Source organism: Ammodytes marinus, assembly GCF_949987685.1.
Source record: "Ammodytes marinus genome assembly, chromosome: 23".
NCBI classification, from domain to species: Eukaryota; Metazoa; Chordata; class Actinopteri; order Uranoscopiformes; family Ammodytidae; genus Ammodytes; species Ammodytes marinus.
The window spans coordinates 13,884,297-13,911,200 of NC_137227.1; the positions used below are offsets into that span (position 1 = coordinate 13,884,297).

General features: G+C 39.1%; 4 protein-coding genes across 4 annotated transcripts; 2 read left to right on the forward strand and 2 right to left on the reverse strand.

Moving 5' to 3' along the window:
- Window positions 1-67: 67 nt before the first annotated feature.
- Window positions 68-1,176, forward strand: LOC307269508 (uncharacterized protein; the record flags this gene model as incomplete). The annotated part of the gene is made up of 3 exons (XM_080052483.1): window positions 68-140; window positions 293-393; window positions 730-1,176. 3 exons carry the CDS (start codon window positions 68-70, stop codon window positions 1,174-1,176), a joined length of 621 nt encoding a protein of 206 aa, XP_079908609.1.
- A 2,901-nt stretch (window positions 1,177-4,077) lies between these two features.
- LOC307269301 (uncharacterized protein) lies at window positions 4,078-18,566 on the reverse strand. Its single transcript, XM_080052233.1, has 12 exons — window positions 18,435-18,566; window positions 18,265-18,342; window positions 18,060-18,162; window positions 17,819-17,940; window positions 10,964-11,034; window positions 10,754-10,879; window positions 10,241-10,336; window positions 9,998-10,129; window positions 6,866-6,994; window positions 6,728-6,765; window positions 6,274-6,314; window positions 4,078-6,176 (listed from the first exon to the last, which is right to left on the reverse strand). Exons 2-12 carry the CDS (start codon window positions 18,287-18,289, stop codon window positions 4,762-4,764), a joined length of 2,298 nt encoding a protein of 765 aa, XP_079908359.1. The 5' UTR covers window positions 18,290-18,342; window positions 18,435-18,566; the 3' UTR covers window positions 4,078-4,761.
- Window positions 18,567-18,781: 215 nt separating this feature from the next.
- On the reverse strand, window positions 18,782-20,421 carry LOC307269306 (uncharacterized protein). Its single transcript, XM_080052238.1, has 2 exons — window positions 20,171-20,421; window positions 18,782-19,549 (listed from the first exon to the last, which is right to left on the reverse strand). The coding sequence occupies exons 1-2, from the start codon at window positions 20,313-20,315 to the stop codon at window positions 19,416-19,418; spliced, it is 279 nt and encodes a 92-aa protein (XP_079908364.1). The 5' UTR covers window positions 20,316-20,421; the 3' UTR covers window positions 18,782-19,415.
- Window positions 20,422-20,984: 563 nt separating this feature from the next.
- On the forward strand, window positions 20,985-23,239 carry LOC307269305 (E3 ubiquitin-protein ligase RNF19A-like). Its single transcript, XM_080052237.1, has 4 exons — window positions 20,985-21,220; window positions 21,499-21,596; window positions 21,953-22,126; window positions 22,576-23,239. Exons 1-4 carry the CDS (start codon window positions 21,130-21,132, stop codon window positions 23,029-23,031), a joined length of 819 nt encoding a protein of 272 aa, XP_079908363.1. The 5' UTR covers window positions 20,985-21,129; the 3' UTR covers window positions 23,032-23,239.
- The last annotated feature ends 3,665 nt before the right edge of the window (window positions 23,240-26,904 follow it).

The window sequence follows — 26,904 nt, forward strand, 5'->3', positions numbered from 1 at the left end:
CCAACCAGAAAACGCCTCAGAGCCTGGGTGTTCCGTTAGACTGAGCAACATATCACATTTCGTCAAGATGTCAAGAGAGAAGTGTTACAACCGGCGGGACACATCACTGACATTTGTCAATGGAGATGATGTTTTAGACTGTAAGTATTCAAATGTATCATTAACAACTATTAATCATAAAATAAATATGATAACAAACGGATATAATTTTCTGCTACCTATGATTTGTTTTTAAGTCTGTAGTTTATAATTACAGTTGGAATCTCTTGTATTTCTCGTGTCTGTCTCGTAGTTTTGTGCAGCGACTTCAAGTCTCTCAGAGCGAAGATGTCCTGTGGTCACGCGGTCACTCCGATGTCTCTCACTCACTGGTGTCGCAGGTTGTTGGACAAGGTACATTACCTTCACCATGAAACACAAAGTAGCGATTAAACTTTACAGTAAATAGTTGTGTAGTAGCAAAAAGTATAGTTTGAATAGTATGGAAAGATAAATATAATCAACTGAAACAAGTTTCATTTGGCAGTGTAAATCTTTTTTTTTGGTTGAGTTAAATCAGAAAACTTTATTCCTTAGGGAACATAATCTTAATTAGAATTTGATGTAAGTTTATAGAAGTGAACTGTACATGCAGATTGGCATATTCAAAATCTAAAATTTCCTCCATAATTGATTATTATCGTATTATAATTTAATGTTTTTCTTTTGGTTTTCTTTATGATACCAAAGGGTGAGTGCAGGTTTGTGTGTGGCCAAACTGGCTGTGATGTCGAATGGCCCTTTAAGGAGGTTTGCAAAATGGCTCTTCTGACACCCGAAGAAATCAAGTACTTTGAAAAGAAGATGTTCGACAATGCTACTAAGAATGATTTCAGAGTAAGTATCTCAGTTCCACTGGAAACACTGAGAAACTGTCCAGATATCGTGTTTGAGGACGTGAAGGGGGTCACCGGCTGTCCTTCTGTGCGAGCCTGTCCCACCTGTGGTGTGCTGCTGGGGCACAAGAAAAACCTATGTAAAAACACTGTATGTCCCCGATGTAAGAAGGAGTTCTGTTTTGTGTGTCTGAAGCTCACTGCAGAGTGCCAGAAGCTAAACCCATCCTCTTATTACAATGAGTGCTCCACCGGTGTAGCCCCCAGACAGACCTCCATACCTGTGTGGCGGAGGAAATAATTCTGTTGATTTAACACTGTAGTCGATGTCACTCATCCCATGAAAATATATGTATTTTCTTCACAATTCACAATATTCTGTCTGTGTAAGAGTAATGTCGCCGTATCTTGTTATAGAATGTAGTAATTTTGATCTCTATAATACTTTAGCTCTATTGGCTGAAATTAAAGATGTATAATGAATACATGTACAATGGTCACAAACTGTTTAAAACCTGCATAAAGTGTCACTACTCTGTGATGTATTCAATAAAAGTATCTGCACCATGCACTGCAAAGTATGTAGGCTAGGCTATAGGATAAATTAATTAGCCTACTAAATATATTGAAACCGTAATTACGCCTGACTGATAATGAAAATCTTTGTGCCTAATCATTGTTTTGTCTGGATCTAGTGAGTGAAATGTAAAAAAAAATAAACAAAGTTTTTTTTCAAAAAAGAAGCAGTGTCACTTTCCTGAAAAGTTTTGCATTTTGCAGACTATGTGTGGTCAAGACGGCCTACAAAGCTATATTGAAATAAAGTGTTTTTTTTACTTTAAACTTTTAATATTGTTTTTTTTTCTGGCTGACTACATTCAGATTACAGTTTTTCACAATTGTTTAAACACATTTTTTGGAACATCAGACACAATGTGCACAATCTGAAACTAATTTACCAACTGCTTAACCAATTCTGCTGAACTCCAAACACATTTCCTGCCTTAGACTCATATTATCATTCCAAAACACACATTTTTCACAACACTACACACAATTCTCTATATATTGCACACTCTTCCTGAATTCTCTCTCATGGTATTCACACAGAACACACTGCCAATCAAATTTCTAAACTCAAAAGGCTTTTGTGCAGTTAGCTATAGAAGGGTCAGAGATGAGCTCCTGTTTGCTGTGATTTACAGTAGACTGCACATTTTAGTACAAATACAGTTTTTGCCGAATACTGTAAACACTAAAAGTGACTGCTATGACCCCAGCATCACAACCTCTAACTTTTGTAAATATGCCCCAAAGCACCAACCCTACAAACACGATTTATGCTTTGCACTGTGTTTGAAATTCTCCAACACACTTCTTGAAAAAAATAAAAATAATTGAATACCAATCAGTCTAAACCTTAGCACTACAAATAGACCCCAGGTGAGCTCAGCTCCTTTCTGAGACGGTAAGAGTCAAGGAAAGAGGAGGAGAGAGAGCGGTAGGAGGACGAGGACAAAGAAGGCAACAGACAGAGACACATACAACAGGGACACTATAGTGGACCATGTTATAGATCATGGCCTATCAATGAGGGAGCCTGGACAGAGAGTGCAGCCCAACCTGAGTCGCTCCATAATTAGGAGATTTAGACTGGATATCAGGTGATCATTTCCCTGTTGCTTCTCAAAAGATGACATTGAGTGTGATGTTGATGAGGCGATGTGGCCAGACGCAAACAGGAGGCGGAATCCATAAAAGGATTCATAATCCAACCACCCAATTCCTTACAATGCTGTTTTTTTTTACCATTGTTCCCTAATTTTACTGTAATTGTTTTTTAATGTACAGTACAGTAGTTTATACTGACACACTGAAATGCTTGAACTGCAGTCCTACCTATTCATTGTGTTTGTTTGAAATGGCAAAATAAACTATTCTGCATAATGTGTGTTAGCATTTGGTAAAAACCGTAAAGTATTTGTTGTTACTGTAGGTGAAAGTGTATGAACATGCAAAGGCATAATTCTACTGATAAAGCATTCATATAGTGGTTTGCATTTATACTATAGTGTTTTCTATTCCGCACACCAGTGTTCAATGAGTGCTAGAAATGTCTAGTCATATGATGTATGTGTTTGTCATTTGAAAAGAAAACACCATTTAGTGAAGAGTTAACATTGTTTTGAGGGTAAAGTGTGCTTTTGCAAGAGAAGTGAAGGATTTTGCATTTTGTGTTTGAGTTTTGAAATTTGTGTTTAGGGTTTTGAAAAAGTGAGGTAGTCTATCAGGAAATGTGTTTAAGCAATTGTGAAAAACTGTAAAGTCCAGTGTGAAAAATATGGGTATCAGGAGCATCATGCTTGCAAGTTCCAACACACACAGTAGGGGACAGCACAGCAGCATTACTCTGGCGTGTGTGTGTGTGTGTGTGTGTGTGTGTGTGTGTGTGTGTGTGTGTGTGTGTGTGTGTGTGTGTGTGTGTGTGTGTGTGTGTGTGTGTGACCATTAAAGCTGTCTCTTGCACACAACACATGTCCTACTTAGATGGCAGACATCAAGAAGCATTTGGTGCTCAGCAAACTCAAGGGATAATAATGTTTTTTGCAGATTCATTGTGAAATGATACTATTCAGGTGATGTTTATTTCACGAGCCCTCAAGCTGTTGTTGTCAGAATTGTTGCATGTGCACATTGTCTATGTGTGGAAAGATTATAACAGTAAACGGGGAGAGGCAAACATGTCTGTATAGAAGTCATGTGAATTCCCGTAAATGTGTGTGAGATTGAAAGTGAAAATGATTCTTCACAGTCCATCAGTTTTATATTCATTGCTGCTTTGTTTATGGCAGGGTGAAGGCTTGATGCTCCAGATAATCTCACTCTCTCTCTGACTCAAAGGTGGCTGGGTTAAAGGCAGAGTGTATTGCTCAAAGATATGCAGAATGTTTTTCCTAAGCGTACATGATGTTATGTCAGACGAGGTGAAACCAATAGAACAAGGAAATGAATATACAAGAAAAAAAGCAGATTGTTTACTTATGAAACTCTTCCCCCAAAAGCAACATTTCCAGTGATTATTAAAGTGACATTCAACTGATCATACAATGACACAGTATTAAAATATACCATAAAGACTTCTGTTTTCCTTCCTGAAGTTTATTTCTAAACCTGTGATTTTGGGCAATTTAAGCAAGTGACATGACTAAAAACTTTAAAAAGTTTATAAATGATCTCTAATGACTTCCCACAAAAACAGTGTATCCAAGAATGTATGTTATTCTATTTTACCACCGTTGCACAAATTACACAAAAGTAAATGACAATACCTTAGTTTGGTTACTTAAACATACAATCTAAAGCATCCATGATATTACTCATGAACAAATAGTGTTCCTTTCTGTTAAACAACGCTGAGACCAAAAGCCCTAATTCATTCAAAATAATAAGTCGCAGAAAATGAAGAAAACACATTGAAATTTCAAATAGAATCGTATATTTACAAAGATTCAAGTTATCTTATCTGGCATCATGTGAGATGTTACATTTAGGATCATCTATTTATTATAGGCAAAATTCAACAAGAAAGTGATTTATATTGTTTAAATAAAATGTAATAGGTCTATGAGTCTTTTTGACTGAATGAATTGTACACAATAAAGAAAGCAAGAAGAGCAACAAAAGACAAAGACATAGTATGATCCTATAATTGTAATATATACAGTATGCCTGTGAATGGGATTTTAAATCAACAGAACATAAAGGTGATGTGACCCAGCCTAACTGTTCACTGAGCTTTGTAGCATCAACAAGGATGAATTCACAACTGGGATTACCACAATGACATTCACTACTTGTATTTGCCTGCACAAAGTATGTGTTCTGCTTAGTCTGAATCTCTAGTTTTCCCAAAAATACAAAAACAATTGCGATTTTTCTTCTGTTTCCCTTTTCTCTCTTTTTGTTTCTTGAGTGGGGAAGTGCGACGCCACCATCTCCTTTTCTTCACAGATTTACCTTTTTTACTTGCACGTTGCAGACTAGCTTGTTGTTGTGCATCGGGTTCTTTACTGCTTCTTGCCTGTGGCTTTGACATAGTTGACTCACCCAGTGTCAAACTGCAAACATTATGTGACAAAGTGACTTCATCGTCTCCTTTTGGGTCATTTCCTTCATTGTATTCTACCCAACTCTTAATTTTGCCTCTTGAGCTTCCTTCTGCAATGACTTTTCCTATGTTCTTGGTCTTACTGCTTCTCTTAATACCACTAGTGGTTTCTATTTCATCCTCAGTTAACTTCACTTGATATGTTTTTTTCGGCTGCTTTGGACCCTGTCTCCCTTCACCCTTGCAAAGGTCGTATTCTGGGTAGTGCTTTCCAGTTCCTGATGCCATTCCCCTTTCACCAAACTTGTCTTCCTTCACATCTACGTCCATCTTCTCCTCACCTCCCTGTCTGTCTACACTAACATCTTCATATGTTTTCATCTGTCCAACATTTACACCTTTACTAATGTAAGGGTTAGGGTTAGGTTTTTTCATGGACGTTTCTCTCTGCTCTCTTTGTTCATTTTTACCTGTTTTCTTTTGTTCCTTTTCTCTCTGAAAGTCCCTCTTCTCCTCCCTCTGTTGATCATGCTTTTCATACCTGCTACTGCTTCTCTGTTCACACCTCTGATCATCTTGTGACAGGTTATGTTCACTATCACCAACTCTTCCTTTGTAAAGGTCATATTTTGTCAAATACTTTTCATTCCCTGATGCCATCCCCCTTTCATGAGCTCCAGTCTTTCCATCCTTGTCTTTCTTAACATCTTCGGTCCTCTCCTCACCTCCCTGATTGTCGACAACAAAAGGCATACGGCCAACATCAACATCCCTGTCCATAAGGTATTCTGTTTGAGCTTTTTCTATCATTTCTGACTTTTTGTCACCTTGCATCATTACATCTTTGTCTTTATCTACCTCCAATAAAATTATTTCCTCATCTTTCTGAGCTTGTTGAGGATTGTCACATCCTGCATGTGTGCTGCTGTCTTCCTGTTTAAACTTCTGATCATAATATGATGTGTTGATGTGACCCTGTGAACTCAAATGTCTTGAATCATCTAGTCTTCCAGTGAAATTGTTCAGATCGTCAACACTCTTCTCACGTGGGGTGCCCACTTCTTCTCCTGGTCTCTGTCCATCCATCTTAACATTATCTTCACACTGGTCATTGATAACACTGGTAGCGGGTGGTAGGACTTCGGGGGATGACACCTCCCTGTTGTCTTGAGTACAAGTATCTGCAGCATGCACTGGAAAGAAGTTATAAAAATGTCAGGCAAAGTATAACTGACGTAGATATTCCGAGTAAACCTCAGTAACCCATAATGACAATGTTTTTCATCTTACCATTCTTTTTCCTGTAGAAGAGAAGATATGCACTGTCGGATCTAGTGAGAGAAATGTAAAAATTAGATAAGGTAATTTTTAAATTCATGTGGTTCATGAAATGTATTATAAGTGTTTAATGCTGTATTTGAGAATTATTCAAAAATGGTGTATAAAAAGAATAACTAAGCCCCACCCCACCCCCCCTTTTATTTTATTTAATTTTATTTAATTTTTGTGTGCTAATTGTTTTATTTGTACATGTTATTGTATTTTAAATATTATTATTATTATTATGATGATGATGATGTTTATTACAGCTTGATAATCCCTTCCTGTAATGTTTGTGAAAAAAGAAAAATCAGAAATATGGCATTTGTTTTGACTCGTCAAGTTTACATGTCTATGTATGCACTGTGCCATATTTTCAATAAAAATATTGAAAAAAAAAAAAAAGAGAATAACTAAAACTTACGTCTCAAACTCATCCACCTGGAACGGCTGGTAATTAGACTGTTGATAAGAATAATAACCAAACATAATGCATTAATCAGCATTTTGTCCTGTCATATCTAACCTCCAACAACAATTAAGTAAAAATTATCAGTCTTACCAATTGGACTCGGGAATCATCAAAATGATACCATTTCTCATCCTCCTGGGACTTGATTGTTGCAGTGTAATGTCCACCTCTAAGACCTCCGGAATGATTCACGACAGCGTACAGTTCATAGGTCTGATTCTGAGCACCAACAGAAAAAATGACAGGTCTACATTAAGGGTGTATTCACACATGCCGTCAGTGTTTCCCCCAGCGCTTTATAGCTAAGCGGCCGCCTTAGCAACGCCAGCCCCCCGCCTTGACTACCAACCACCCCTCCCCAAAAAGAAATATATATTTTTTATTTTTTATTTTTTTTTAGTGCTGCACAATTAATGTACTAGCAAGCACGATGTGTACTTAAAGCCACTACGAGTAACATGGCACGTTGGCGTCCCCTTTGGACAAAAGCGGTAGTATTTTTACGACGCCCGCTGTCGCAAAGCTGTTTCCTAGCGCGTGCCAGGCGCGCGAGTGTGAACTGAGAAGGGAGCAATATAGTGCATGTCCGTGTGTTGAAAGTGTGAGGACTCTTTTCGGCTCCGTGAGAGTGGTTTTGACACTGCATCAACTAATGCCAGTCACTGCCACACACACCTGATTGCAATGAGTTGATGGAGCAGTGTCACCTAACTACTCTCTCTCTCACGGAGCTGAAAGATTACGTGTCCGACTCCTCACAGAAAGCGAATGAACGAGAGACGGCAGTTAGTATGGATCACGATGAGGTAATGTGTTTATGTTGTTGTAAATAATGACTATTTCAGATAATGGTTATCTGATGATGATGAAGCAAAGCAAACTTTGTGTTAGTACCAACCGCTCATTCATTTAGGAGTAAACACTGCAGTCTAGTTTCGCTCTCGTGAAATTGTATACACGTTGCTTGGCAACGCCCTGGTCCCGCCGCCCGTAGCCTATATCACTCATATCACTCTCCCTTTTTTTCTTCATTGCATTTTTTCTTTGATGGTTCAGCCCCGTTATCAGTCATTATGACGACAAATAACTGTCTCAAACAAGGCTCCCGCTCCCCTTCCCTCACCTGGAGGGATAGGCTTCTCAATTCACGTTGGTGCGCCACACTGAAATCTGCGACCAATACGGATATGTGACCATAGAGCCTGCACGAGCGAACCGAAAATCGGACTGGGTGTGCGACCAGACCAAAAGCAGTAATAAAAACTATTTGAAAACGTCTTTCTTTGCACTGATGGTCTCGTTTGCTGTTAAAGGTAATTTATGATTATCAGAGGAAACATGAGGCTGTTTAAAAGATATTTAAATGTTACTCGTAGCCGCTTTAAACATGGTCATGACTGCGCGAAAGGCCGCGATTTGCGGTAAAAAGCATGTGTCTCCAAGCGTTTCTCTATCAGCTGCTCTGAGAGTGATGGCCCAGGCAAGTTTCAGTAAGTGTTTACAGAAGTGTCACACTGTTACTGTCTTTGACCTTTGGAGAAATGTATTTAGTCATTTTAAGGGGAAAACACATTGTATTTATTATTTCAACTATTGAGTTATTTTTCAAACAGCATGCTAGTGTAGGCCAAGATTTATTTTCTGAATTTTCAATGCTGCTTTATTTTTATGTTTTAAATTGGGAAATACATATTAGAAAATGACCAATAAACTCTGTATTTAAAAAGAAATCAAGCAAGTAGGCACAAAATAACCATTAATGAATTATGGGCTATCGCATCACAATAGGCCTATTGTCCACAATAATCGCACAACAGCCCCCCATCCAAAAAGGAACTTTAAAGTTGAATTTTCACTTTGATGTGCATACACATGTTGAGTGTATGGTCCATTATTTGTATTTAGTGTGTCTGTATAGTATTGCACCAAAACAGTACAATTTTTCTTTAATTGTGCTTTGTACTGCATGTTTGCACATCATTTGTACCTGCACATAGCAAACAAAATTGCACAACTGTAAGGTCAGTGTCTGTTGTATTTTTGTGTTCAAATTAACAGTTTATTTCTTTACTGCGCATTGGCATCTTTGAGCATAATACCCCCAAAATTTTCGTCGCGGCGCGCCTCCCATGACCCGGGGCAGTGACCACCTTGACTAAGGGTGTATTCACACATGCCGTGTTTAGTTCGGTTGAAACGAACTCAGATGCACTTCTGCCTTCGGTGCGCATCTTTCAGGCAGGTGTGAATACAGCAATCGCACTCGGGTGCGGACCAAACAAACGCTCCGAGACCCAGCTGAAGAGGTAGTCTCGATGGGTTTCCAAACGCACTCTGCTGCAGTTCGTTTGTGGTGTGAATTTGTTCGGACTCGATCCGACCCAAATGCAGGAGGCACTGTGCCTTTTCTTTCTTTTCTTTTTTAATAAATAGCCGTCAGCTTCACATTATGGGAAAGTGTTGTTGTCGCCATTGTTAGGAAGATTAGTTGTGGTTTGACCGGGAGCCCAGAACAATATAAATGCTGAATGTGTTCAGCGATCAGATGAAGGAGAGGGGAGCGTCTCTCGCACAGTGCCAACAGGTTCACGCTGCGCAAGAAGTGTGTGTTTTTATTTTGCTTCCCATGTACGGGACCGTCAATACTATCCCCGTGTCAGTTTGGAGCTGAACTGCGCCGACCCAGCTGATACACAGCTTAATCAGCTGAGTGTCAGCTTGAGCATATTCTTCTCGCGTGACGCGCATCCAGCACCAAAAATACAGTAAAAATGATGTTTCACATCGTAGGCTACAAGCCACATAACGTGGCATTGACATAAGGCTACACATTATGACCATATGAAACAACAATAATTTGATGTTTTTCCTCTTTATTTATAGGTTAGATGTAGGCCCTTTTATTATTTTTAGCCCTATATTATATCAATGATATATATTTCGCAGTTTAAACTTCGTGCTTCCTGTTTCTCTCCACCCCAGAATGTCTGTCCAATGAATGAATGACCTCAGATCACGTGTGGTTTTGCTTCGTAATGCTGGTTCACTTGCAAAAGGGGCAATATGAAAGTGGACCACACCAAACAAAAAAAATCTAAATTCTATTTGGTCTGGACCAAAGCAAGTGAACTAACGGACTTTCCATGTGTGAATACACCCTAAGAATGAAAAATAACTGTGAAATGATTATACTAAACTATGCTGCATATATACTGTACATACCTTTGGTATCTGTAGTGTGTAGGGAACAACCACAGCACGGCTGTTTTTTACATTTGTCATGTAATTGTAGTCAAACTGAAACCTCTTCAGCAGCAGCATCAAAACCTCTGGATGATGCTTCATCACACATTCCTGAATGAGAAAACGCAGGTCCCATCATGTAATATCCGGTCACCATGAACTCTTAATACCACCACTGCAAAATGAATAGACACAAATCAGACACATTTACTCATTACTCACAATAGTAGCATCAGATTTGGCATCACACCGTTCACAGTACATCTGGTTTTCTCCGCTGAAATATGTATCTCTGAAATGCTCCTCAATGCCATCCACCTTATGAAACCAAGTGACACAGAAACAAACATGTTGAATGATATGAGAATCGTTTAAAAATAACAATGGAAGGATAGTGAGGGACACAGGTGGACATGGAGAACACCATGTTCTCGGCATTACCTTCATTTCAAACAACATATTTGCAAAAAATAATTGCAATTGTCGATTTTAACTTGATATTCATCAAAATATTCCCAATTATCTTCAAATATATACAGTCTATATATATATTTAAGATTTTTAGCATTATTCATGCTTCTATTGACAGTTCAAAAAGACAGAGATGACATAGAATGGAATGACATGCAAAGAACGATGGGGCCGGATTAGAACCTGCGTCCACTGCGAAGAGGACTGAGCCTCTGGTATAGCTAGATATATTGTTGCGTACTATGCAGGTTGTTCGGTCCTTACCACCCTGTAGTTTTGACTGTAGGAATCCACCAACTCCAGAGGAAGATGCCAAAATGCCCCATCGGTGTCAGTCTCTTCACCACATGTAGAACATATGGTCTTGCGTGTCAACGATCCATGGAATATCTGAAACCACAAAATACAGAGTGGAAAACAAGTATTTTTTATTAAAAAATTCTCCATTCTCTTTGATATTGATGAAGTCTTTACCTCTGATGCTTCAGGACTGGTAATATTTAAAATATTCTCGAAGCACTCAGCTGCATCACGCTGTTCGTACACTGAGGGGCAGAGCAGAAATCAATGAGTATTTATTAGACAAAGAAATTGGTAAAATGACTCCTATGACTTTTGGTCAAACGTATCCCTTACTCTCAAATATTAAAGGGGTTACTAAAATGCTCTATCAATGGGGCTTGAAGACTGTATGTTAACACTAACACTTAATTCAAGATGCGACTAAGTCTTAATGCAAACTTTGCCAAAAAGCAGGTGTGATCCACACCAACCCTTTCTCATCAAAATTACGTTCCCAGAGGACTATTCGGCATTCTCAATTACGTTTGACCATTTACGTATTTTGTCCGTAATTACGTTTTTATGAACATATTTTGCATTCTCAATTACGTTTGACTGAAAAACGTATTTTGTCCGAAATTACGTTTTTATGAACATATCGCAAACAAGTTCGTTCTCAGCCTAGAGCTGTTCAGGATGCTCAATTACGTTTGGCTGCAAAACGTATTGATTACGTTTTAATAAACATATCGCATACATTCGTTCTCAGCCTATTTTTTGCCATTTATTTACCTCTAGGATTATGTTTGGTTGAAGTGTGCATTGTCTGGGCGGCTGCCTGAACTACAGCGCTGCAGGAAATTAATATGTTCCATAGATATGTTCACATGTTTCTTCATTCATTCATTCATTCATTCATTCATTCAAACAAACTGGTGAAGGCAATCGACGTTCCGACATGGCCACGCCCCCTTTGGGTGGAAAACAAAGCGATGTTGACTATAATGCAAAATTGCGGTCCAAAACAGCACAAAAAGAAAACGATCAGAGATAAATAAGTTACAATTTGACCGACAGACACAATGTTAAGATCCTTTATAACAACTCTGCCAGCTAGATAACGTTAAAGACACTTATAAATGATTAATTTGATCAATCTAAAACCATGTGTGTAGTCTCTCAGCATCAAGCTGGCGAAATGATCCGACCCATTGGCCAGAGATATCATGCCCTGATGTATATATTCACCTCACTGAGTCTCTATGTAAGCTGATTACACGTGAACTAATTGTTTGTTACGATAGCAAACTCCCACTGAATGCAGAGCGCAGCCGGGAGCTTCCTGCTGTCATACAGCCCTTCTTTAGGGGAATTTTTGGGGGCATGGCAAAGGAATAAAACCATGATGTTTGTTTTTTACTTTGTAAACCACAAAACAGCTCAGGACATTGCAGATTTGAGCTATAACGCTTATTTAGAATGATCGCGCTGTCTTTGAGTAGCCTACTGCCACGAGAGTTCCGTCTAGATGACGTATTGCCGACCTGAGGAAGGGTGACGTCAGACGCACGCCCCTCTACAAACCAATCAATGGCGAGGAATGTCACGTGACGCGAAACGAGCCTATAGCGGCAGCCCTGAGCTACGAAGAGCATAAATCGTTGTGAGATGATCATTGTTGTTTGTGAGAAATGCAACACAATCGTCACTCAGTAAATGTGCACGATGTAGTTTGATGGTTATCACGAATAAGGAGTTGTAGGCGGCCTTTACAGTTAAATAAGCAGGACAACTACAACCATATACCCACTTTGCTTGTCTTTTTACCTCTGCATAACCTTGTGGATTAAATTACTTCTATTTTCTTCAGTATTTTACATTAAATGATCTTTGAAGTAAGATATCATTCACAACTTTTATATATATATGTATATATATATATATATATATACATATATATATATATATATATATATATATACATATATATATATATATATATATATATATATATATATATATATATATATATATATATATATATATATATATATATATATATATATCTCACCTGCAAAATATGTTGCCTTTAAAAAAATGTTTTATATTTTATATTTCTGTGGCCAATGTTCTTTGTTGTTTTTATTGTGCAAATAAATTAAATCTAATCAAAAGCATGGTGGTGAATTGTAGGTGTGTTTAAAGGTAAAATTGTACAATCTTCACACTCTCAACATTAGCACCTTTCCAGCAATGTATTCAGTTGGTGTTCTTTACCGCAAGGTTGATTTTCTGATAAATTTGAAGGCCCAATATGGAAAATTAAGCTTTTTGTTTGCTCATTTGTTTTCTTGTGGAAATAGTACACCAAAAGGTGTGTCCTTCAGAGATTATAATACAGAACCCATATGCATAGGCGTTGTTTAAATATACCTGCATGGATGGATGGACTTATAGATGGATAATGTACTTTATTTATTGCCATAGGGAAAGTGTGGCATTGTAGCAGCAGTTATTGTGGATTGTATCAGGAATGACTTTCTGTAGTGGTCAAATAGCTGAAGGTGATGCTGTCCATCATCTTCAGCAGCTTGTGCATTATCATTCTCTCCACAACCAACTGGGCTTAAACAGGTTAACAAGGATTTGCTCATGAAGTAGAGTCTGCTCTGTCCCTCCATGCAGTTTGTTGTTTAATTAAATGCCCAGGTTTCTGTAGCCCTCCATCAACTCAACCTCTTCTCCCAGAATGGAGATTTAGCCTATCCTCCTGGTCCTCCCAAAATCCATATCAATCTCTCAACCTTGGTTACATTTAAGAGGTGTGTAGCTCCTACCATGCCCGAACACTACTGTCCACCTGTTCCCTGTCCCTGTAAACTGTCCTGTGAACTGCACACAGAACTGACACACCTTGCATCTGCTGAATCATCTGAATATTTAATTAAAATAGGCCCATGTGAAAGTGACAGGTGCTAATTGAGGGATGTGAAATACAAAGGCAGTTTGAACAAAATAGGCTAGAGTCATTGGAAAAACTGTTATAGAGAGATCTTAACCTTGCAGATTAAATCAGGGCGCTGTCAAGGCTTCCTCGCCCAATGCTACACCACAGGTCCAGCGCGATACACACGTGGAATGTCGCTGCCCGTATGAAAAGAACAAGAATAAATCTCTTATCAATACAGGTGAAACTCGAAAAATTAGAATATCGTGCAAAAGTTCATTTATTTCAGTAATTCAACCTAAATGGTGAAACTAATATATTATATAGACTCATTACATCCAAAGTGAGATATTTCAAGCCTTTATTTGTTATAATTGTGATTATTATGGCTTACAGCTTATGAAAACCCCAAATTCAAAATCTCAGAACATTTGAATATTACATAAAATCAATAAAAAAAGGATTTTAAATACAAAAATGTCGGCCCTCTATAAAGTATAATCATGCATATGTACTAAGTACTTGGTTTGGGCCCCCTTTGCACACATTATTGCCTAAATGCGGTGTGGCATGGATGTAAGTAAGTAAGTAAGTAAGCTTTTATTTATATAGCGCCCTTCACAGACCAGGGTCACAAGGCGCTTCACAATGCGCTTCCAAAGGATGCTATCTGTCTGTGGCACTGCTGAGGTGTTATGGAAGCCCAGGTTGCTTTGATAGTGGCCTTCAGCTCCTCTGTATTGTTGGGTCTGGTGTGTATCATCTTCCTCTTGACAATAGTCCATAGTTTCTCTATTGGGTTCAGGTCAGGAGAGTTGTCTGGCCAATCAACACAGTAATACCATGGTCAGTCAACCAGTTACGTGTGGTTTTGGCACTGTGGACAGGTGTCAAGTCTTGCTGGAAAAAGTAATTCAGCATCTCCATAAAGCTTGTCAACAGACAGAAGCATGAAGTGCTCTAAAATCTCCTGGTAGACAGCTGTGGTGACTTTGGACTTGATAACACAGTGGACCAACACCATCAGATGACATGGTGCCTCAAATCATCACTGACTGTTGAAACTTGACAGTGGTCTTCAAGCCCCTTGGATTTTGTGCCCCTCCACTCTTCCTCTAGACTGTGGAACCTTGATTTCCAAATGAAACGCAACATTTAATTTGGATCAGTGATGATTTGAGGTATCATGTCATCTGCTGCTGTTGGTCCACTGTGTTATCAAGTCCAAAGTCACCACTGCCGTCTACCGGAAGATTTTGGAGCACTTCATGCTTCTGTCTGTTGACAAGCTTTATGGAGATGACAATTTCCATTTCCAGCTAGACTTGGCACCTGCCCATGGTACCATAAACCACTGGTAACTGGTTGACTGACCATGCTCTGCATGAATGGCCAGACAACTCTCCTGACCTGAACTCAGAAACTATGGACTATTGTCAAGAGGAAGATGATACACACCAGACCCAACAATACAGACGAGCTGAAGGCCACATCAAAGCAACCTGGGCTTCCATAACACCTCAGCAGTGCCACAGGCTGATAGCATCCATGCCACGCCGCATTTAGGCAATAATTCATGCAAAAGGGGCCCAAACCAAGTACTTAGTACATATGCATGATTATACTTTCTAGAGGGCCGACATTGCTGTATTTAAAATCCTTTTTTTATTGATTTTATGTAATATTCTAATTTTCTGAGATTTTGAATTTGGGGTTTTTATAAACTGTAAGCCATAATAATCACAATTATAAAAAATAAAGGCTTCACATATCTCACTTTGTATGTAATGAGTCTGTATAAGATATTATTTTCACCTATAAAGTTGAATTACTGAAATAAATGAACTTTTGCACGATATTCAAATTTCACCTGTATATCATGCCAAGTGTGTGGTGGACAAACCGCCGTCAAGACCACTTACCATTAAGACAGGGGACAATATACTGAGTCAACTGCATATGCAGAAAATAATAAACACTGCCACACCACACCGCAAACACTGATTAAGCACTGTTCATAAGACTGCCTAAAATTCTACCTTTTTAAGGTCAAAATCATGAATAAAGCAATCTTTAAACTACTCCCATTTGAGTAACTGGCCTACTCCTTCCAAATACTTTCAGTTGCAGGATTCACATTCAATATGCACCTAGTTTTATATTATGTGTAGGCTATGCACAATTTATAGCAACATTTGATATCATTAACTAAAAGAAAACAACCAAATCCCTGTCAGGGTAGGCTACAAGATGTGACACACGCACGCACGCACGCACGCACGCACACACACACACACACACACACACACACACACACACGCATTGTAGAGTACTGCTTTAGTAAGTTCAAGAAGCCTATTCAATGACATTTTAAACTGTACATTTAATTGTTTTATAATTTCATGTATAATCCGCCACATATTTGATCAGAAACTTTAAATTATACAACCACAAAGGCTATAAAACACATTTTTCTTACAGAAATAGTTTCCCTAGAATAGTGGGTAGGCTACAATGAGCCTACATGCTTTAAGGTTTAGGGTAGGCCTATAAAGAATGTGTTCAATTCAAGTTATTTTATTAATTTTTTGGTAGTGCAGCATGTTTCTGTAAGTGGTTCCATTATTCCTAAGGGCCCTTATGATGTTTCTGTGTGGAAACGGGGACGTTTCGGAGGAGGGGAATAATGTAACCTACTTCCTGTTAAGTTTTTTTTTATTATGATGGGGCAGAACGGAAGTGTCAGCCGTGTGAACATGTCTGACTTGTGGTTTTACGGCGGAGGCCCTGAATTGTAAATGGAATGCGCCCTGAATCGGCAGACACTCTGATAGGAGTCCAACGGGTCCACCCAGCCCTAAAAAGGATGATGGGAAATGTAGGATTACATAGCAACGGTGGTAAATACGTCAGCAAACTAACCAAATAGAGATCAGATACTCCCAATTACCGAATATAATGATATTCTGATGTATTTCTCGCTAGATATGTTTTCAAAACATATGTTTATGCACTTACTAGCTGAAGTGTGACGTATTTGTGTCACCATGATAACCCTTGACTTCAAAAATTTGCTCTGGGAAAAAAAACTCGGCGGAGGGTGGAGGGAGGGAGGGAGCGCTCTTGTCAGCTGTGTGTGTGTGTGCTATCTTTGATTGTGTCCAGTTGATCAACAGCTTGGCACGTAGCCTATTTGTGTACCGAACATTTCTTGAGAATTAGCCTATCAGACTTCAGACAGATCATATGAATTCGCAATATCAAGATTATGAAAATAAAGTACATAGGTCTCGCTAGAAATCTTTTTAGCTCAGGGCTGCCGATAGGCTCGTTTAGCATTCCTCGATACTGATTGGTTTGTAGAGGGGCGTGCGTCTGACGTCACCCTATTTTCCCTGCAGCCCTGTGTAGTTCCGTAGTCTAGTTTAACGTTATCTAGCTGGCAGAGAAGTTGTAAAGGATCTTAACATTGTGTCTGTCGGTCAAATTGTAACTTATTTACCTCTGATCGTTTTCTTTTTGTGCTGTTTTGGACCGCAATTTTTTGCATTATAGTCAAAATCGCTTTGTTTTCCACCCAAAGGGGGCGTGGCCATGTCGGAACGTCAATTGCCTTCACCAGTTTGTTTGAATGAATGAATGAAGAAACATGTGAACATATCTATGGAACATATTAATTTCCTGCAGCGCTGTAGTTCAGGCAGCCGCCCAGACAATGCACACTTCAACCAAACATAATCCTAGAGGTAAATAAATGGCAAAAAATAGGCTGAGAACGAATGTATGCGATATGTTTATTAAAACGTAATCAATACGTTTTGTAGCCAAACGTAATTGAGCATCCTGAACAGCTCTAGGCTGAGAACGAACTTGTTTGCGATATGTTCATAAAAACGTAATTTCGGACAAAATACGTTTTTCAGTCAAACGTAATTGAGAATGCCGAATATGTTCATAAAAACGTAATCATGGACAAAATACGTAAATGGTCAAACGTAATTGAGAATGCCGAATAGTCCTCTGGGAACGTAATTTGATGAGACAGGGTTGTCCACACGTATTACCATTTTAAAAAGGCTCTGTTGTTCTGATACTTGTACCTTTATCGATGCCCAGCTTCCTTGTGATGTTATAGGTGTATGCCTCATGTCCTTTTAAGTCTTCAAACAAGTTTCTAAGTGGACCATCAATAACCTTGGGGTCAGGATTTCCACTGGTGTTCCTAAACAGAGTTAGGAAGTTGTGGTCATGATAGATAAAAACACGAAAAGCTGTACTGTATCCTCAATTAGATTTATATGCATTAGTCCTATAAGACATGAAGTTAACATTGTAACAAACCTCTCCACTGCTTCTCTGAAGTCTTCCGTCATGAACAGCACCTGCAGGACACTGTTCAGGTAACATGTTGCCCCTTGGTTTAACAAGCCATGGTACTCATTGGCTGTTGGGAGGATATTGTATAATGCATTTAAATTGAACAAATATCTTCATGCCATTACTGTGGATTAACCTAATAACCGATTTCACAACACAAATTACTTACCAGGGCCATATTTGTTGTAATTCATTTTAATTCTTGTTTGACGATTTAACAGTCCACATCAATACTGTTTGTTGCCAGCTGCAAAGGATTAGCAGTTGACAACTTGCAGATAACTATTCAAACATAAATGTTGTGAAAACGAACACAAATGGATAAAAATACGAGCTTACCTGAATGGTGTTAAATTAACACTCTCAAGACATTCCCGCAGATTGTTGGAAACAACTTCTCTCTGTGTATTAGTGACGCTTAAAGAACAATATCTCTTTCTCCCGTAATACACAACCCTCTGAACACTTTCTCTTTCATTTATGGCCGCACTTGCTGGAAGGCTGCATTCAGGGCGTATCGAAAACCGAATTTTACAGTCAAGATAACACAAGACATGACAGAGGAATGGAACAGGCTTTTGATGCACAAACGTCTTGACGGAGAGAGAGAAAATAATCCCAAACCGCAAAAAAAATTGTATCTGTATTTTAATTTTATTTATTTTTTACCGTTTTTTACAGTGGGTATTTGAACGCAGCATATGGATGAAACGAATGATCTCATAAGGTCTCTTTATCTGGATCATATAAAAGCATAAACCATAACTTATTATAACTCTTCACTTCATCCATGTGACAAAATACCAAAAAACATTTGTATGTAGTTAGACACCCTCATGTGGAAAGCTTTGTAGTCTGTGGCTTATGTAGAATTAACTAAACAACATTATACAATTGTAATAATTAGAAAGTTCTAGAGAACGATTTTCTACATGGGATAATTTATGTTTCTTATGTTATCGTAGACTGATAGAGCCCATACAGGGGCCCATGGTGGACTCTGTTCATCACTCAACGAACCTGACACTCTAGAATCAACATTTTGAGTGTTATAAATGGGACCTGCTGCCTGTATTTGATGCCCTGTTTCCGTGGCTTCAATGCAGGCCTTTGTTTCATGTTTGAAAACTTAACCAAAGATAAGGCATTAGAGAAAACGTGTCTTTATTATGTGCGACAACAGCATATTTTCCCCCAAAAAATTCAGAGACAGCATGGGTATTTCAAAGGATTATTGCAACAAATCACAGTGTTAGGAGTCTGTATGATTTTTAGTATGATGATGGTGGCAGTGGCAGCAGAAGGGGAGATGGGTGTTCATCAAATGGTCAATCCTCCAGGAACCTTCACCACCAACTGGATGACGGACATGTGCTGGATCCCATATGAAGAAAGCAACTTCAAGTCTTCATCCAGAGCCCTGTCTGTGAAGATCAGCCGCAAGGCATCCTCTCCTACACACACACACACACACACACACACACACACACACACACACACACACACACACACACACACACACACACACACACAATTATTATAATTTTTGAATATCTATATTGTAACAGCTGTTTAAGCACTAATACATTAATTTGGATTCAATTTAAAGTATGGAGAAAGGACATAACAGCACAGAACTACAGAGTATAGTATGTGTGAATGAGGCTTCAGAAATAGCCTACTCACACCGCCTAACATTCATTTGCAGTGACAGTACATTCTAGTAAAAAAACAACAAAACAACATTCCCATCCATGAAAATAATTGACCCAACTTTTCAGAGACTAATAGGCCTCTCCTGAGTACACACACCACAAGCAAAGCTACCTACCTACATTTTAAAATACTTTTGTACTTTTACAAAATGTAAATGTTTTATAGTAGGCTATAGATAAGTTACCTATATAATTCAAAGTATTACAAGGGCCACCTCGTTCGATGGAAGACAATTGGTGATATTCTGCTTGTAGAAAAATAAACAACAACTGTAACCGTAGCACTAATCGGCTCTTTGGTCGCGTAAACACATATAATCAACACAATGGCTAATTAACCAGACGACTTATGGCACGTACCTGCGCTCTCAGGAAGCCTCTGCGCTATTTTTTCTTTCAGCTGCTGCACCGTCATTTCTTTCATCTGTTCCTCCGTGTTGCACAGGTCGATGATCATCTTCTCCCCCCGCAGACCGTGCACTACGACCTGGTAGATTTTGCCCATTTTTCCGCTTCTTTCTCTGTGGGCGAGTCTCTCTGCGCTGCTTTCGCCTCTGGCTGAGTGTTAGCCTCTTCAGTGTTCAGCTGTTGTTCAGAATAAATCAACTGATTCTGACGCAAGGGACGGACTGAGAATACTTTCACTTTCATTTATTGTTATCGGTAGGCTATTATTATAACTGCTATAACTTCTATGCACATTTAACAGCTTAAAATGAAAATAAATGATTTCGTGTGCATGACTTTTGAACCCTTAATTTGTATTAGGCCTATTTGTGTTTTTACTGATTGCACTCAAACGCTTCATAAGCATCCACCTCTGCCAGCTTCACCACCACTTACACAAACCCAGACTGCTGATGTTTGTCAAGTATTATGCATCATAACTGCGGGGAAATCTCCTTACTGTAGGCTACAGTGTACACAACCCTTGCGTGACTGCATTTATATATTCGACTTCCTATTGTGCTGATATGATCGCTGGAAATCACCTTATCCTCCAGTAGAGTTTGGCATCTGACCAGAAGCATGTTTGACAAACATTGTTTGTGAACCAGCTGGTCCACTTTTCAAGGTGTTGTTTTATAAGAAGCGTCTGAACATATCTATCAAAAGTGCATCCTGCAGTCATGTGACTTCTTGTAAATCAGAGGTAAAACTGAAAGTAGTGGAAGAAAAATAATTCTTGGGAGAGACTCAGCTGCGTGGCTGTTGGGAGGAGATTGTAAATAATAGCCTACAGCGAGCAGTGTGTGTTCCTGAGAGCGGAGACAGAGACGGAGTTTGTCCACGGAGCTGAACAGAGGAGCTGAAACGAAATGACGACGCAGGGCCAGGACGAGAAGAGATACGACCCTAAGGACACGACTCTGAAGTTTGTCAACAGACCAGATGCTCTGGATCCGCTACGTAAGCGCCCTAAAGACATGGTTAAATAGGAAGTATATTGTGTTGGCGTTATTACTTCGATGCGCGCATTGGCAATCATGATTATGCAATTTAAGGGAATTGCATGCGTAACATGTAATCTCTGGACAGATGGAGTTGTGAGACTTTTTTTTTTTTTTGCTTTCTTTCTTTGAGTTCCATATAGTTTCTGTGGACGGCACTGCAGTAGCATACGACTTAAGTGATATACTGTGATGCTGAGTTCAATGTCATGCTCTTCTTCTTGTTGTGCACTGCAGCTGAGGAGGGAGACACACGTCTCCGAGCTGAGATGTCCTGCGGGCACGCTGTCACTCCAGAGTCTCTCACTGGGTGGTGTCGCAGTCTGCTGGACCAGGTACTTTCCATCACTTCATTTACAGGGTCTAAAGCTTGTGTTTCCATGTCAGTAGAGTTGTGCTCCAAAATGTCTTGCAGCTCCACTTCAACTTTCAGCTTGTTGTTCAGCGGTCCTTCTGTGAAATGTACTGTTTACTGTCTCATAGCTTTGTTTTCAGTTGAAGATCTGAAATCCCTTAATAAACTAACTGGTGAACAAAGTGGAGCATAGTATGGCTGGTTAAAGTTATGGCAGGTTTAAGGCTACATGATGGGGATGCTCAACTCACTCCAAGTCAACCTCAATTACACGCTCCCTGATTCACAGCTATATTGACTGGCAATGTAACATATTCTGTCCTTTTTTTATTTCAGGGCCACTACAAATTTAAGTGCCCTGCTTTAAAGAAAGGCACCGTGCAAAAGTGTGATGCCGTGTGGTCATATGAAGAGGTGCGCAGGCTGGCAGTGCTGACAGCTGAAGAGATGGAGTACTTTGAAGAGAACCTCGCCCGGCTTGCTGCCACAGAACACTGTGAATTCAAAACGGTAATTGTCCCGGTTGTTGCTTGTACCTTCAAAAAATCACAACCTGGTTGACTTATTAGTTCAGCAGAGATTGTATGCACCATCCAGCAATCATGCATGCCCCTTTTAAGCTGCTTTAAACAAGTTGTTAGGCAAATAAATAGTCTGTCATCTAAAATGGCAGAAAAAACAAAGCATTTTAGAACATAATGAGAAATATGACAGGGTTATTAAAAGTACGGTGTGTAATAAAGGTGTATTATGGCATTATTTCCAGCACTATTCAATAATTCAAACATTATGACTATTCTACTTAGTCTGTTCTGAAAAACTCCAATTCCCTTTACACACTGTACCTTTAATCCTCTGCAAGGTTGTCAATCTTCTCATGTAACTCTCGACCAGAAAGTCATAGAGAGCACCTTTACAAGAATTTTCTTTTATTGTTTCTCACTTTCTTTTCCCAACAGTGTCCTGGGTGCAAAACCTACGTGGAGAGAGAGGACCTGACAAACCTCGCCGTGTCTTGCACAATCTGCACAGCGGACAAGGGCAATGCTTCCGACTTTTGCTGGCAGTGTCTGAATCCGTGGAAGGGTCCGGCTCCACGCTCTGACCGCTGCGAAAACGACGGCTGCACCAACCACGACCTGGAGCTATTGAAGAACTGCAAGACCACCGCCCTCCCTCAGGTAGAGGGGGTCGACGCGTGCCCCTCCATCCGGGCCTGTCCCACATGCGGACAGAGGGTGGAGCACGACAAAACAGGCTGTAAGAACATCATCTGTCCTCGCTGCCAGGTGGAGTTCTGCTTTGTGTGTCTGAAGCTCACTCCACAGTGTCTGAAGACCAGCTCCTACTTCATCGCCTGCAGCGCTGGAGTCGCTCCCAGACAAACCTCCATACCTGTGTGGCGCAGGAACTAACAGGGCCATTCGCACACACATTCATTACACATGAAGTAGCTTTTAGCCTTCCTCTGTCACCCTAGAAGTTTCTTTCTCATTGCAACTTGATGCCAAACTGCTGATGCTTTATGAGTGTTATAGAGTATCGATAGTATTTTCTCATTATCTTGTACAATTCACTGTTTCTAAAAAATGCTACTGAAGGTTGCTGCCTTACAATTAATCTCTGCTCAATAATAGTTCATCATTAATCATGTAATAAAGTTTCCTTTCAAATTAATTTTATTGTCGATTTGATGCCTAATCAAACATGTCAATACATTTACTGATAAGATAGGAAGGAACTTTATCCCAGGGAAGTTGTTTATGCAGGCGTTGCAGTACAAAGTACAAGAGTGCAAATTTATGGAGTGAAAATATTAGTACAGATACAGAAAAGATATCCACATGCAATTATAAAATTCTAGGCATCAAATAGATATTTCAGCTGAAAAATGGTGATTTTGCATATCTGTCTTTTCATGCCAAAAAAAACACCTCAGAGTTAATTTTGCCCAGGAGGAGCTGTGGCACCCTCTATAGGTCAATCCTCAAATAACACGTTGAAGACAGTGATGAGGAATGGAAAATTGTTTATTTTTCAACAAATTCACACAAATACATGTTTTTTTATATTAAACAATATCTTTTTAGAATTTAACACTAGACCCTTTTTTATATACAATTCTTTAGGTCTTTCTGAGTCTGATGGTATTCTATGAGCCAATAGAAAATGCTTCAGGTTCATACTAAAGCCCACAAAGTCCAGTAAAGTTTGTTCACACACATTTCTCAACCTATACATCTTTTCAACACAGTTCTTTTTTCAACAATATTAATGATACACAATGGAAGGACTTGTGTTGATTATAGACACTTAATAGAACATTTTCAGGTTGTGAAACATTTTGATACCCACGCCCATCTTCAGTCTACTCCAATGAATAGATGGCCTACTGGGTAGCACTGCCAGATTAGGGGAGACCCAAGTTGAAACTCCCGATTGGAGCCCCATGCTATCTGCCAAACTCAATTTGGAAGATGCTTTGTCGTCAGCTAAATGGCATGTTGTGTCAACTCCTGCCTATAGCTGTCTTTTATTCACCCATATTAAGTTATGTTAAACAGGTTTAAGCAAACAGCCAGGGGCAAGAGGGGAGACAAGCCCAAAATCAAAGAGAAGTTGATTAAGTTCATAAAGAATGAAATGGAAATGTTTCATAATGAGGATGTCAGGCAACAGATGGCACACAGACAGCAGAGTTGGGGGCAGAGACAGGGAGTCACAGGTAAGAGCATTGAGATTTTGTTAAGGTACATCATGAAAGGGTGTTTCTTTTTAAACTTGTAAAATAGGTACAAAATCAGACATAACAGCAAAGATTTGTTTATGGCAATGGAATTGCTGTTGTGATTAATTGTGGAATTGAGTACCGGTAGATAGGAGTAAGGCAAACACAGTTTATTATATCTTGAAAAGAGACTGTGTCCCTACCAGGAATTGCTCTTGAGAACATTTCATGTAATTGTCTGTCCTCCCAAGGTTAATATCAGATTGTGGCCCCTGACTTGGGGTAGCCTACGAGATAAAAGACCGACATGTTTTTGACTCCGTAGTCAGCCAAGAGCACAGAGTCATCGAGCAAAGTGGCAGTGAAGATCAGCAGCAGGTCAACCTCTCCTACACGAAAACACACACACACACACACACACACACACACACACACACACACACATACACAGGGATCATTGTTGATAAAAAATAATTAAAGTATGATTTAAGAATTAGAACCATTCTTAATTGGGAAGTTATGGAAAGCCAAAAGCGCTTTGCTTTAACTAACTTTTATTTCAAATGTTAATACTATAGGATATTATGAGTATAGACAAATAAACAACCTGGGAATAAAGTGTTTTAAGTATACTCAGCTATTTGTGCATTAACACATCATATAATCTCACTGGCTAAATTCAATAAACCAGGTGCAAGTTCAATTCTGTTTTACCTATGCTCTCAGGAAGCTTCTGCGCTATCTTTTCCTTCAGCTGCAGCACTGTGGTGTTTTTAAACTGCTCCTCCGTGTCACCCAGACCAACGACCATCTCTTTCCTCGAGAGGCGACCATGGAGGCTACGCACCTTGACCTGGTAGACCTCGCGGGACGGCTGACTTGACTGCTGTCCCATTTTGCTGCTGATTTCTCTGTGTAAAAGTTTTAGTTATGATGTAATTACTATTATTGCTATTTCTCTTGAGTGCATTTAGTAGGCTGTAGGAGTCAGTGATTTCTGTTGTGGTGACGAGTGCATGGTACATAGCAGAGATGGGGGTAAGTCACTAATGTGCAAGTCACAAGCAAGTCTCAAGTCATAACCATCAAGTCTCAAGCAAGTCCAAGTCACTGTGGTGAGAATCAAGCAAGTCACAAGTCAAGTCATTGCTCAGGTCAAGCAAGTCACAAGTCAAGTCATACAAAAATCATATTATCTAACCCAGTTTCTACATTTAAAAGACCTGCATTTCACAGTTCTCTTCTTCATACCGTCATCGACAACATCATCCTTGAACTACAATTGAATTATTCTTGGTCTGACCGAGGGGTCTTCAACTAAAATTGAAATGGGTCCAGTTGACAACATTTTCTTACAGCAAAGGTCCGAATCTCATAATGTCTGCATCCAATAGCGACCCCTTATCTATCACATATGATCAACACCGCACATTTCCTTTTCTTTCAACCACATTTAGGCTACTTTCAATTTTCAAGTAGCTTACTTTTAACATGGAAAACAAGAAAGGCAAATAGTAACAGATAGCCTACTACTTAGGCTACACAAAACAGACACTTAAACCTGCAGTGTGTAGAATTTTGGGTTTTATTTCCTAGCAGATTTTGTAGAAAGTAATTATAATATCCATAAGTACATTTAATTTAGTGCATAATAGCTGAAAAAAATGTTTTGAATTATTTATTTTTCTCTTAGAAAGGGTCTCATATGTCCATATTTCTGCATATTTTGGACCAAGGCCTAGTGCCGCCATCTTGAAAGTGTCATAGTTGGAATGTCATCAGGTGCATTGTTTAAAATTTAGAATTGTTCTTGTCCTTGAAGGCCACTGTAGCTTCTGTTATTATTCGAAAGGGTTGGGGTTACCCAGGGAGCGTTGCATTCTAGAACTTTCTAGAACTTTCTTGATGATGTCATATTACACACTGCACCTTTAATCCCCATAATGCATTTAGAATAAAACAGGGCAAGGATCTGCGCTATGGCAAAAATATCATATCACCTTTTATTTTATGGCAGGATCACATTTTGATTTATCCCGATTAATTAATTTTTCATAGGGTGAATACTGGCATCTTGGGACAATGGGCATCTTGGGACAGTTAAGCTTAATCTTGTTCTTTTAATGAATAATATTTTATTTCTAAAATTCTACACTGAGCCAATCATGAGAAAGTTTGGAATGAAAAAATATTGGTTATGTGGTCATGACATCACTTTTGGTGGCATGGTCTAGCCATATTCAACAGCATTGCAGTGAATTTAGATGAAAAGTCAAATGACATAGCGTTTTCTTGTAAATGATGTTAAGATCATAAAAATCTAACAAATGTATGGATGTTTGTAATGTGTATATATTATGTTAGGTAATAGAGTGGTCAATCAGAATTTTAAAAAATCATGTTCAGATCAATCTTATTTTCTGTAAAAAATGTGATTTTGTCACTGTCCCAAGATGCCAATTGCCAATTGGCATCTTGGGACAGTGTATTACTGGCATCATGGGACACAGTGATTCAAGTCATTTTAATGGGGAATTTTGTCCTCATACATTTAGATGGT